This window comes from Podarcis erhardii (genome assembly GCF_964252035.2).
Source record: "Podarcis erhardii genome assembly, chromosome: 6".
NCBI classification, from domain to species: domain Eukaryota; kingdom Metazoa; phylum Chordata; class Lepidosauria; order Squamata; family Lacertidae; genus Podarcis; species Podarcis erhardii.
Genome location: NC_138510.1, coordinates 66,115,218 through 66,128,082, shown reverse-complemented (window position 1 = coordinate 66,128,082; position 12,865 = coordinate 66,115,218). Strand labels below are relative to the sequence as shown.

At 40.4% G+C, this 12,865-nt stretch overlaps 1 protein-coding gene across 1 annotated transcript in view; it reads right to left on the bottom strand.

The window, feature by feature from the left end:
• Window positions 1-12,865, bottom strand: part of LOC309344276 (serine/threonine-protein kinase TNNI3K) — a 138,567-nt gene that overhangs the window by 74,913 nt on the left and 50,789 nt on the right. The window contains exons 15-18 of the mRNA XM_081866537.1: window positions 12,451-12,543; window positions 12,294-12,351; window positions 11,988-12,182; window positions 9,763-9,867 (exon numbers count right to left, since the gene is read on the bottom strand). Of these exons, the coding sequence (XP_081722663.1) occupies window positions 9,763-9,867; window positions 11,988-12,182; window positions 12,294-12,351; window positions 12,451-12,543 (451 nt within the window). The remainder of the gene's footprint in view (window positions 1-9,762; window positions 9,868-11,987; window positions 12,183-12,293; window positions 12,352-12,450; window positions 12,544-12,865) is intronic.

Below are 12,865 nucleotides of genomic sequence, written 5' to 3'. Positions count from 1 at the left end.
CTAATTAATTTATTTGCATGTGCTTCATTAGCCTACTGTTAAGGGTATCGGGTGGTTGCTTGAGAGCAATCAGGCAAGATGCCTCACTAGTCTGTTCTAAAGCTTTCTTATTGGTGCTAAAAAAACCTTTACAATGCAGAGCGCCTCTATTCCATGTCTTGCTCATTCACTGCAGAATCTGAGAGTGGGCAGTCCTTAAATCTTCCCCAGCAGAGTAGTTTCTTGACCCCCAGTCTGCGCCTCCCCTCTCTGTGCGAAAGCCTACTGTGCAAAGAGGGCTTGGGTAAAGGGGGACCTCCCTCCTCCCCACCTTTGCAAGGTGTCTTGGCACTGCCTTGCATCCTCCGAGCCCTGCATCTCCTCCCCACTAGAGGCATGGCTTCCTTCCTCCACTGAGGAAGTGCTGCTTCCCACAATCTCTGTAATCCATCCGCCTTTTCCCCTCTCGCCCCTGAGCCGATGGCAGTTCCCTGACACATACTCTCCAATGAAAATACAGACGTCCCATTCCATAATGATAATTTTACCATTTATATCCCACACATCTTCCTGGATTGACCCAGCCACTCTGGGCAGCTTCCAACATGTATAAAAACATAATAAAACATTAAACATTAAAAAAAAACCCTTTCCTATACAGGATTGCCTTCAGATGGCTCAGGGGTCAGATAATTCATTACCACCCCCAACATTTCTCCAATGAAAATAGGGATGTTCTAAGGAAAAATGGGACATTCTGGGTTCAAATCAGAAACTGGGATTGCTTCTGTAAATCTGCGACTGTCCCTGGAAAATAGAGACAGTTGGAGGGTCTGTATTAGCACTTAAGGTAAAGGTAAAGGGACCCCTGACCATTAGGTCCAGTTGTGGCCGACTCTGGGGTTGCGGCACTCATCTTGCTTTATTGGCCGAGGGAGCTGGTGTACAGCATGGCCAGCATGACTAAGCCGCTTCTGGCAAACTAGAGCAGTGCACGGAAACACCGTTTACCTTCCTGCTGGAGCGGTACCTATTTATCTACTTGCACTTTGACGTGCTTTCGAACTGCTAGGTTGACAGGAGCAGGGACCAAGCAACGGGAGCTCACCCCATCACGGGGATTCAAACCGCCAACCTTCTGATCGGCAAGTCCTAGGCTCTGTGGTTTAACCCACAGCGCCACCCATGTCTGGGAAATAAATGCATTTTTAGCTGAATCTTGGGCACCTTGTTTCATTGGTTATTTATGAAAGATAGGAGTCTAAATGCTATTTACTGCCTATGAAAATATAAACCCAAGGTCCAGTTTGCCCTGAAAGATCTTTCTTATTGGCAGTGATTTAAAGCTGAGTTTGGAGGGATGGAATGAAAGTCAAACAGCAACGTATTTTAACTTGCCCAGGGTAGTGTGTCAATGTGAGCGTCTGTGAAATGCAATTGCACTGTGAGTGTTCTTGTGAACCATTATTTGTCATCTATTCAGAGTTAGAGGCAGGCCCATATTAAACTACTATAAGACAGAGAAAATAAGGGGGAGGGGGATTTGAGAAATGCCCACACTGTGAATAATGCTTTCCTTAACGTTCGGATAACACAAATGGAACCATGGTTGAGTGGAGCAATATACAACTTTCTTCAAAAATAAAGACTTTGAAGGGAAAGAAGAGGTTGGACAAATTTCAGCATAAACACTGAGTACTTCTGGAGAAAGGAATGAGTGACTGGAAGTGGGATTTGGAGTGAACTTCTTGAACCCAAGGACAGCATCACTGCTGCAGTAAGCCCCACTGCTTACTGTTGTAAGGAAGCTGTCAGCTTTGTTGACTGGGGATTTTGTGCTCCTGTTTCCCCCACCAATCCTCATGTGTCACCCCTTTATTGTATATTACTTGATGCATAAGGAGCACCATACCTCACTGAAGTATTTCTCAGATTTCATCACAAATCTCCTCCTAGCACTCTATAAAGCTTGGTTCACCAACTGTTGTTTCAAGGTAGGTAGTCATGCGATCACACTCCTGTGGTTTAAGCAAGTTAGAATAAGTACAATTGTTTCTCTAAATCTGTTATTGTCACTGCAAGAATCATTTTTTTAAAAAAATGACTGCAGATTTCAGGGAATAAAAGTGAAGGTCTAGACTCTGCAATACCACCACTTTGCAAAAACATGTTATTCTTTTCCTTGCTCTGGGTTTTGGCTTTGTAGTTCCTGTGGGGGACTGGGGAATTTCTTACAGCCAGACAATGCTATGTACTTCCATTTCCTTTCTCTAAGCTTTGTTATGGTTCATCTACCAACTGGATCAATGAAGGAACTCAGAAAGAGAAAGCAGGCAGCCAGAACTGTATATTGTAGCTGCCATGTGGCCATTATCAAAATCAGTAGCCCTGAGTCACTTATTTCTCTATCATCCAATAAAATTTGGAAATGCAAAATGAGTGATATGATGTTAGGCTGCAGGTTTCCCTGTCCCTTGCACTAGGTTCTGTTTATGAGCAGCAGGAAAACAGTCTGAGGACATCCTATCACATGTTTTGTATTACTAAAGGAGGAGCCACAGGGCTGTTTTTTTCAATGATAGCCCTGTATTGGCTCATAAGATATAGACCTGGCTTTACAGACCTAGAATAATATACCCAGAGATGTATTCGGAAGTATTCTTGCAGTTAATAGGTAGACTTGCTTCTCTGGTTTTAAAATGATCTATATAAAAAAGCGGTATAAATCCAATCTTTTGCTACTGTTTTAACAACTTTCATTTAAATGAAGTGCACAAATGTTTAGAAATAAATTCACCCATGATAAGTAATCCTGGAAAGTACTTTTGAAATCAATTCCTGCAGTGGTGATAACAGATCCAGGATAAAAAAATATATATAGTGCTCCAGGGCTTAGGATGAACTAGTTCAATTGAACAAAGTTCATTAAGTAGTGCAAAAATCTGTGAACTACGCCTGAAATCAGATTCCATGATTGCTGCGTGAATGAACTTCATACAGAGATAAAACTTTGAATGATTTCTAGCTCGTCTTCATATTCATTCCCTCTTTCCACCCCACAACAGGAAGCCCAGACTCTTACTGTAGTTCTCTCTCTCTCTCTCTCTCTTTTTCTTTAAAAAGTAAGTCAATCAGTCATCTATGAAGAAAGTTAGAAAACAAAATACAGACACAATATTCTAAGGCTTATTGGGCAGATACAGAAGTGCTGCTGTTGATATGAATGATTAGTCACTTATTCATGGCTTATAAACAATCAGAAAGAAGGAAAGCAAGGTATTTCCTGCATCTTCCTTGCTCTCTCAACTTTGCTTGCAGCAAAGCAAATGACACCTTGTGGGGCTGGCACAAATTAAACAGTTTAAGTTTTTTTTCTGGTAGGGAAATATAATTAAGGGGAAAGCTTCACTTGTTGATATTCTGTGTTCCAAATATGTTCAAAACATTTTTAAAAGCCAAATATTTCAGAAATATTTTCTTAAAGCTAAGAGGATTCTGGGAAGCAAAGCTGGGATTGCAGCGAGAGACTGTGAAAGTGATGCTACACTTTTCAGCCACATCATGACACTGTGGAGATCAAGGTACTTGAAGAGCTTTATTCATCACCTTACTATATAGTGTGCTCCAAGCATATGGAGTGTGAAAGGCGCAGCAAATTATAACATAAAAGGGTATGAATGTAGACACATCAATTCTCATATGGAATTTATCAAGAATGTTGTCTGAGCCAAGTAGATTTAGAGGGGAGAAAAAAGTATTTGAAAAGAAAGAAATGAACAAGTTGGCAACAGGATACATGATAAAGGGAAAGTGAAAGGAATATTGATGGTCTCTACAAAACAGCATAACATTACACATATTACAGCTGAGGCTACAAGAAAGAACAGTCAAGTGGGGAACACCATTTTTTTATATATTTTATTTTTGCAGACGGATAAAATTTAAACTCTCCGAACCAGGACTTCCACAAATCAGTGCCTTCAAGATTTTCAACTTCACATAAAAGCAAACCCAGAGAATGATAAATTAAATCGTAAAAGTTTAATGGGCACATGAGATGTTGCCATGATTCTTTCCATTCCCAGTGAATCTGATTTCAGCTCTCCCATCTATTTTTCATCAAAATGTTTAAATGGTTTGAGTATGACAAGCAGAATTATTTTGAGATACCTGCACTCAGTTGTCAAGTGGAAATGTTAATCAAATAGAGGTACCCATAGGTATTAAAGACTAAAAATAATCCAGGGTCAGCAACGTAAGGTCTGTGAAGCCATATCTTCAGATCATTAGAGCTTTTAGCTGGTGTCCCCATGTGGTAACTTTCTGGCAGGTTCCTGCTCCAGAAAGAAAGGGGTAGAGGAGAGGAAGACAGCTTATTCATTGTGAGAGGGTTTTTTAAAAGCATGTCTTACATAGCCTTTGCTTGATATAGATTTCTCCTTTGGGAATAACAGCAGGGTAAACTCAATGATTGTTTCCTTCTTTGGTTCTAGAATCATATGGCATGGTGTATCTCAAAGCACTCTTTCTGGTCAGATACACAGTGAGCAAAGGTATTATAACTGGATGCCCCAAGCAATACTTTGCTGGATTTTGCAGAGGCCAAGGCTCCATCAGGCCCAGAAACAGAACTTCCTTCTCAACTCCTAAACATGGTCAGCCTTCCTGAACCTACTTTGACGAGAGAACGTTTGGAAACCTGCCTTGTCAATTTCCCCAAAGAAACAGAAGACTTTGCTCTTTAAAGATATTCCTGTCAATCCAAGATATTTCACCTGCACTGCATGATTTGTCTATATCTGTCTGTCTGTCTATCGATCTGTCCATCTATCTGTCTATATTTACGTACACAGATATTAAGGGACAAAAGAATCTACCATAGCCAATAGAAGCAGAAAAAATAAGAAAACTCTCTTGGACCATTGTTGTTTCAATGACACTTAAAGCTTGGGTGGGTAAGTGTGGGAGAAATGTAGCCCTTTAAGCCTCACATTCAGGAAATACAAGAGGGGGGAAAAATCAGCAGAATCCAGACAAGGTTAATAAAGAGTTCATCAGATTCAGTACTAAATTGCCTGCTCTTAAGGCCATCTCCATCTCAAGACTGTGGCCAAGAATACCCTTTTCCATTATTTCTATGAAAACAGTAGAAAGAAGGGGGGGAAATAGAAAAAGAAAAAAGAATTAGGAGACGCATGTAATCAATCTTGTCCTTTAGAAAATCCAGTAGTTCTTCAGGCCTGCCAGATACTCTGCCTTTCAGGGCAACAGACAGGCAATGCCTATTAAATGTGTTTTTCTTCTCCAAAGAAATGGGGTCAGGGAAAGATTCTTCTAACCTTACTATGCTATAGATTTAATGAAAGGCAACTGCTATTTTAAGGTTTCATGAGGGGATTATATATCTATCTATCTATATATCTATATAACAAAGACAAGTTGCGGACACCCATCCCCATTATCACAGAGCTTCCATTGACTCTTTTATCTATATCACCAAGCCAGCCCTTACAAACTTTCACTGATTGTTAGACCTATAAATGAGGCTTAGTCGCTGAGAAGGCTAGGTCCTGACACTCTCAGTGTTTATGAGTTAAAATAAGAGTGATATGCTGCAATGTCTGTCTTTTAGTTAAGGTGTTTTAATTATCCCAAATTCTTTTGACTAGCATACAGTTTTCTCAATAGTTGATACAGTGGTACCTCGGGTTAAGAACTTAATTTGTTCCGGAGGTCCGTTCTTAAGCTGAAACTGTTCCTTAACCTGAAACACCACTTTAGCTAATGGGGCCTCCCGCTGCCGCTGTGCCGCCGGAGCACGATTTCTATTCTCATGCTGAAGCAAATTTCTTAACCAGAGGTACTATTTCTGGGTTAGCGGAGTCTGTAACCTGAAGCGTATGTAACCCAAGGTACCACTGTAGTGATGAGCAGTATTCATTAGCTTTCATCTTTTAACAGCAGAATGACAAATTAGACTGGAATTGATTCTTACCTTGGGTGTAAGTATATAGAGCACTGTCAGGGACTGACTGGACACTGAGGAGGGGGGGCTGAATACTGATGAGTGGGCACTTGGAAAGGGAGAGGCTATAAACTGACTTAGAAGAATGGTCTGGGGGAGCCTTTAAAAGCCAGGAGGTGAAAGTCAGAGAGGCTACAGGATTGGAGAGTGAAGAACAGGTGCTAGAGAAAGGAGACATAGGTCAGGCAAACTGCTTCTATAGGCAAAATATGCAGAAGTGAAATTTTTTTGGCTGATAGTAAATGATGTAAAAGATCCCTGATTCCCACACCCCAAAGACTGAAAGAAAGACATGCACACACTGATTTTTGAGCATGGGTACTAAATATAAGAATACATGGATGGTGCTGTGGGTTGTGAATGTAACTCGGATGCTTAAAGAAGTAGGTTTAAACACAAAATGGGGGGGCGGGGCTGCAAAAGGACTGTGTTTCTGGTGCCATGTTTACTGCATGATGCCTGTCATTTTAAATGTTCATGTGCCATTCAAAACTGTTGGCACCAGTTCATAATGAATCTACTTTTTTGCATCTGGACTCAAAAGGTAAAGTATGAATTAGCCCGCTAATCAGGATATAAATACCTAAAGACAGGAAATGAGTGCAGTGGGAAATTAGAATGTATTTTGCATCTAGTTGGAGAAAAAACATTTTAAACAGTTTTAGGCAGGGCTTTTTTCCAGCCAGAACTTGCTGGAAGTCAGATCCAGCACCTTTCAGGTGGATGCCATTGCCAGAAATGTTGAACACCATCAGGCCTCCAAGACTTCTGGGAAACCAGAGAGGGTGCTTCTTGGGGAAAGAAGTATGTAGAAAGATGGGCGTCAGATATTCTTGTTTTTGTAACACATGTTCCTTCTTTCCAATGCCACCTTTTAAAATTAGTGTGTGAGGTGAGAACTGATTAGCAGGACACGTAGAAGTTTGATTTGCAACATGTTTACTCATAATTTCCTTCTAGACAAGAGAAATGGAGTTGGGAACATCAGGCTAGTGGTGCATTTTGCAGTTTGCCATTTTTCTGCACAAGAGTTGAAAGCTTCCAGTTTTTACACTTAACAAAATGTACAAATATAGCAATCAAATATAAATGCGGCTATGTTCAGTCTTATGTGGACAGCATCTCCCAGCATTTTACACAAGCAACACACACTTAAAACACAATTCCTACTTCCACTGCTTGTCAGGTGCAGGAATCCTAGTCCTGAATTGTTCAGAAATGGTTATTCAAAAGCTTAATGACAGGCTTTCCACCTCATTTGATTAATGAACTGTAATTAGTACAAAAGGCAGTAGTTGGGAAAGCAGATTTGGGTCTCCTGACACTGATCCTGCTCCAGCTGTACCAGCCATTAGTCAAGTTTGAAGCTGAAGCTCACGTTTTCAGAAGGCTTACGTAAGCATCCCTGTAAGCACCGTGTGCTTATGTTATGCATCTATGTGTGCAAATCTTGACATTCATACACTTAGATCAGAGAACCCTTGCAAATGTAGGAACCAATGCAGGAACCATGTTTGGGAACTAGAAATTCTGAACCTGCCTGAAAACAATATTTGGCTGAATTGTAAAATCACTGTCCCTTAAAACGTTTGTTTGTTTGTTTGTTTGTTTGTTTGTTTGTTGCCTCACCTTTTCCTCTAAGGAGCCCCAGGTGATGTACATGGTTCTTCTCTCCCTCCCTTCATTTAATTCTCACAATAATCCTCTGAGATTAGGCTGAGAGGCAGTGACTGGCCCAAGGTCACCCTGTGAGATTCATGGTCAAGTGTCAATTTGTACTGCCCAGGTCCTAGTCTGGCACTTTAACCACTATGCCACCCTGACTTTAATTTTGTCAGCAAAGGATTACTTATATCATTATCATCAGCATTACATTTCAAGAAAAGGATTACTTATATCATTATCATCAGCATTACATTTCAAGAAAAGCATATTTTCTTATGCGTACTAACAGTGCAAAGCATGCTACCCTTTTTATTCCATTTGTTCAGCTGATTCTAAAGAAATTACTGCAAGAACAGTATTTCAGAGCAGTGGTATTTCTTAAAGCAAAAAAAAAAGTTTGGATTTGTTTTTAAGGAAGCCTGTAGAAATCTATCCTCAAAATACAAGAAACAAAACCAAAGTTTCCTTGAAAACAATACCTTTTGGTTTTATTTCAGTAAATGTCTATAATGAAATCAAATAACCCAAGCAGGTTGAGGGCTGTTCTAATGATGATCACCTGCACTCCCACTGAGTTAATAAATCAGGATGAATTAATTACTTCCAAAATTATCTCAAGCATGACAGACAGTTGATGTCTTTCAAATTAGGTATTAATTATTACAATGAAACTCATGGAAAAAATAATAAATAAACACCCGTAAGTGGGTTTAAGATCTGTGAAGACTAGGTAACGTACTTACAGTCAGTGGGCTACCATATCTCCCCATTACAATGGTCAGAGCCAGCTCAGACTCTTCCAATAGCTTAGGATGGTTGACACTTACAGGAATCTGTAAAGTTGCTTAGCAGCAAACAGACTGCCTCCCCCTCCACACCTCTCCCCAAAACAATAAGGAGTTTGGGCAGGCTTTAGGAAGCTTTAAAGGACAGCTGATGATTATAGATGATTACAGTGGTACCTCAAGTTAAGTACTTAATTCGTTCCGGAGGTCCGTTCTTAAGCTGAAACTGTTCTTAACCTGAAGCACCACTTTAGCTAATGGGGCCTCCTGCTGCTGCCGTGCCACCGGAGCACGATTTCTGTTCTCATCCTGAAGCAAATTTCTTAACCCAAGGTACTATTTCTGGGTTAGCAGAGTCTGTAACCTGAAGCGTATGTAACCTGAAGCATATGTAACCCGAGGTACCACTGTATATGATTTATAGAAAGTTGGGACTTTCCTTTGCTCTACAGTGAGGGTAGAGAACTGGGTCTGGCTGGCATGTCAAGTTCTTATCTTCCCCATCACCCCATGTGCCCATTTTGACAGGCTGCCCTACTGTCAATCACAGATGGCAAATGGAAACCTGCCTGTCAACCACAATGGCATCAGCTGACCCATTTTTGCCTGCATGGTTTGAAACCAAACTTCCAGCCTCTCTGCTTCTCACCTTCTAACAGGTTAGCATTGACACTGCCATTCAAGGCTGAGCTTGTTCTGGCCTGCCTCTATTCCCATGTACATCTTCTCTCTCTCTCTCTCTCTTTTTAGTCACATGCAAAGAGAGATTGGGTAATGTACTATTAAATTACTTTCTGCCCCACTGGTAATTTCACTGAAGGAAGGGTGCTTCTCCTGCCTCAGGACTTCCCCATGAGCTTTCTTATTCAGAGGTCCTGGCTGTGAGAATTGACACTCCTAACAGCCAGATGCAGAGTCTCTCATTTTGGAACTATTGCTTCAAGAAGGCATCCTCAGAAGTGAAATGTGCTCATTGCTTGAAGCCAGTGTCATGGTCCTCATTTTCCCTCAAGGTGAAGCTTTGCATTGTGGATGGCAAATTGTGACTGTTATTTTTCTGGACATTTACAGAATGTGCAGTTTCATTTCAGTTTCAAATCTGATTAATCCACTACCCAGTTGTTTGAAAATGGACTAGACAGATGCTCTGAAGAGGCAATATGGGTTCAGTTCTGAAAATACTTCAATCTTCAGTTCAGCGATCTCATTTCAGCCATTCGCAATTGTAGAGCAGGTGCCTTCCTGCATTTATTTTGGAACAATATGAAGAGCAATATATCGAGAGGCAAAAGAAAGAAAGAACTGTACCTGTTCAAGTCACGATGTATAATTGGTTGGGTGAGATTGTGAAGGTACTCCATACCTTTGGCAACATCTACTGCGATGATTAATTTTGACTGCAAGTCAAGATTCCTGCGAGGCAAGGGTAAAAAAATAATAATATCGTAGCATTAGTCAAATTAGAGAGAGGTGAGAAGAATTTTCCAAACTTCCTGATTATTTACATAATCCTGATTGTTGAAATCAAGTTCTCTCAAAGTAGTTTAAATTAAGAACTTATCTCAAGATGTAATTTGGAAATTGCTGAATTAAAACTTGAATAGTCATTAATTAGCCTGCTGTTTCCCACTTCCTCTACTTCTGAAGAGAAGGTCTTTCACTTAGAGAAAGTGGGAGTAGATCTGACCTTGGTCTACACAGTATGCACTGGGGTAACTCCCTATGCCCTCATTGATAGGATTATGTCTCTGTTTGTTTATTTAAGGTATGTACTGTACTGTGGTTCATAAACAATAAAAATAAATACCAGAGCAGTTTGCACAATATAACACTGAAAAACAATTTTAAAAAAACCACCAAGGAGACAACTACAATTAAGACCCAACATATAAACCAACCTATCAAAAACCCAGTACAGCAGCAAAAAGAAATTAAGCACACAACCATATGACTGAGGAAAACCAACCAGCCACTTTGGCTAAAGATCTTGCCGAGACACTAAAGCCAGGGAAAACAGGCATTGGAGGAACATATGCCTTACTAATCTTTGTAGAAGCATAAACTGGCAGATTTGCTGCTAATAAAACTGAGAGGGGCAATACTGTGAAGCATGCCCATCCCCTATGCACCAGAGGCAAGATTTAATGAGCTCTGCCAGCAGAAGCCTTCCACTAGTACAATGGGGCTTTCATCCCATCTCTTCCTCCACACACACCACAAACTGGCGGGGGGGGGGGGAGAGAGGGTGTCAGAAGAACTCCCAGATCAGCACACAGGGGAAGGAGAGAGCAGAAATGCTTGTGCTCTTCTTAGTGCTATGTGGAATTCCCCCCTGAGTTGCCAAATCCTCTTCCTGTATGTTCACCCTTATAATCCAAACCATAAGTATAAAGGAAGAGGAAAAAATCAAAGGTGTCTGCATAATCAATAGACTCGTGCATGCCATGGTCTACATGAAAAGGTTGGTGTTTTTGTTTTTTGTTTTGGTTTTGAGAGGGCAAAATGCATCAGCCTAGGTTCTCTCACTGAACATTCTCTTAAGGCGCCCCTTGAACCTGGCATTTGACAGCTGAGTTGTACAGGCAACTCCTTGTTTACATGGAGGGTTGCATTCTGGGTCACTGTGTGTGTCAGTGGTCATGCGAAAGCTCATTCCGCCCATGCCCCCTTCCAGGGCCAAAAGCACCGTACGTGCCAGCATTTGCCATAGCTGTCAACTTTTCCCTTTTCTTGTGAAGAATCCTATTCGGAATAACGGAATTTCCCTTAAAAAAGGGAAAACGTTGACAGCTATGGCAGTTGCACGTCAGTTGGATGCGCACAAAATGGTCACTGCCTATATATTGTTAGGGCCCACTGCATTTCTGTGATTGTAAGCCTAAAATTGTTTTTAATATTGTGTTCTAATTCACTCTGGGGCCTTAGGGAGAAAGGCAGATTTATCATCATCTAGTTTATTGTAGCACTACAACTGCTACAACTGAGGAATCCCAAATAATATTAGTCCTGTTGCTCTTTCTGGCAAGGATCAAAAAACCCAGATGTGGCTCAACCATTATTCAAATTGTGGGAACAGAGAAACAATCAAACCATGAGAGGAGCTGATTATTTACATGTGCCCCCTTTCTGAAAACTCTTCTTCGTCTTCCACTACAAACTCAAGAGTCCTTATGTGCTAATTAGCTTGCCCATATTTCATGGAAAAACTGCCTAAATCACAAACCATGTCCACAAAAATGCATGTGTTGTGGGACAAGGTGAATAAAAATGCATATATTTGTGAAAACATGCCAAAAAAATGGAGGAAGTTATGGAAAATTGCTTGCAAAAATGTGCACTGTTAGTCAAAATTGCATACAATTATTTTTTTTTAATTTGGGGGGGAAAACCACACTAAAATGCTGGTGAAATTTCCTGCAGAATTGAAAAAAAAAGAAATGGTACATTGCTGTTGAAATCTGGAGAACTGAATAGAAGTTGTGAAATATGAGGATTGAAAGAAATGGAAACTGACCAATGTAAACCAGTTTTACCTTTTTTGTTCGTGCAGCAGGGAGAAGAGGGATCCTCCAGATATATATTGTGTAACTATTGCAAACTGGCTTGGATCATCCAGGCAAGCACCAACAAACTGGATGACACAGGGGTGATTGAGTCGGCACAGGATGGAAACTTCTCGGCAAAACATGTCAACGTCTGATTTGGAGCAGTAGGTGTTGGCTCGGTATCTGGTTAGCAGCATCAGAAAATATACATATATATAGATTAAAAAAAGAATGCCATTTAAAAAACATTCTTAACTAAGTAAAGTAACCAAGAAAAACTCCACTAAAGCTTACCGTTTGATTGCCACTATTTTATTTCTGCATCTTCCCTTATATACTTTTCCAAATGATCCTACAAGGAATGGGATTAAATAAGAACACAGCAACATTGGGGGGGGGGGGGGCAGAATTCATTCTCTAAAATGGAACCTTATTTTCTACTTCCTTTTACCTGAACCAATAATTTCATGGAACTCGATTTCTGAGAGCTGGAGGTGAAAATGGGATGGCAAACCAGCGCGGAGGAGAAGAACATCTGCTTTTTCTGCCAAAGGAAAACAGTCCATTTGTAAAAATGCAGTGAATATATATTTTAAGTACCTAATTTAATAAAAAATAAAAATAAGCAACACATCGATAGCATAGTTTCCCACTATGAATGGCTTGACTGGTATTTCGGTTCCTTTTTGTTTCAATATCCTACAATAAGCCCCCAATAATAAATACAGATTTGCAACATTCTGACTGCCTTAGAGCTTTTTTTTTGGCTTTAGAAGCTTATCACTAAAGAACACTGTTCCATATGCATATTCTATCTGGATCATGTAATGGTTGCAGAAAATCCTTTATACAAGGAATTAGTTCCT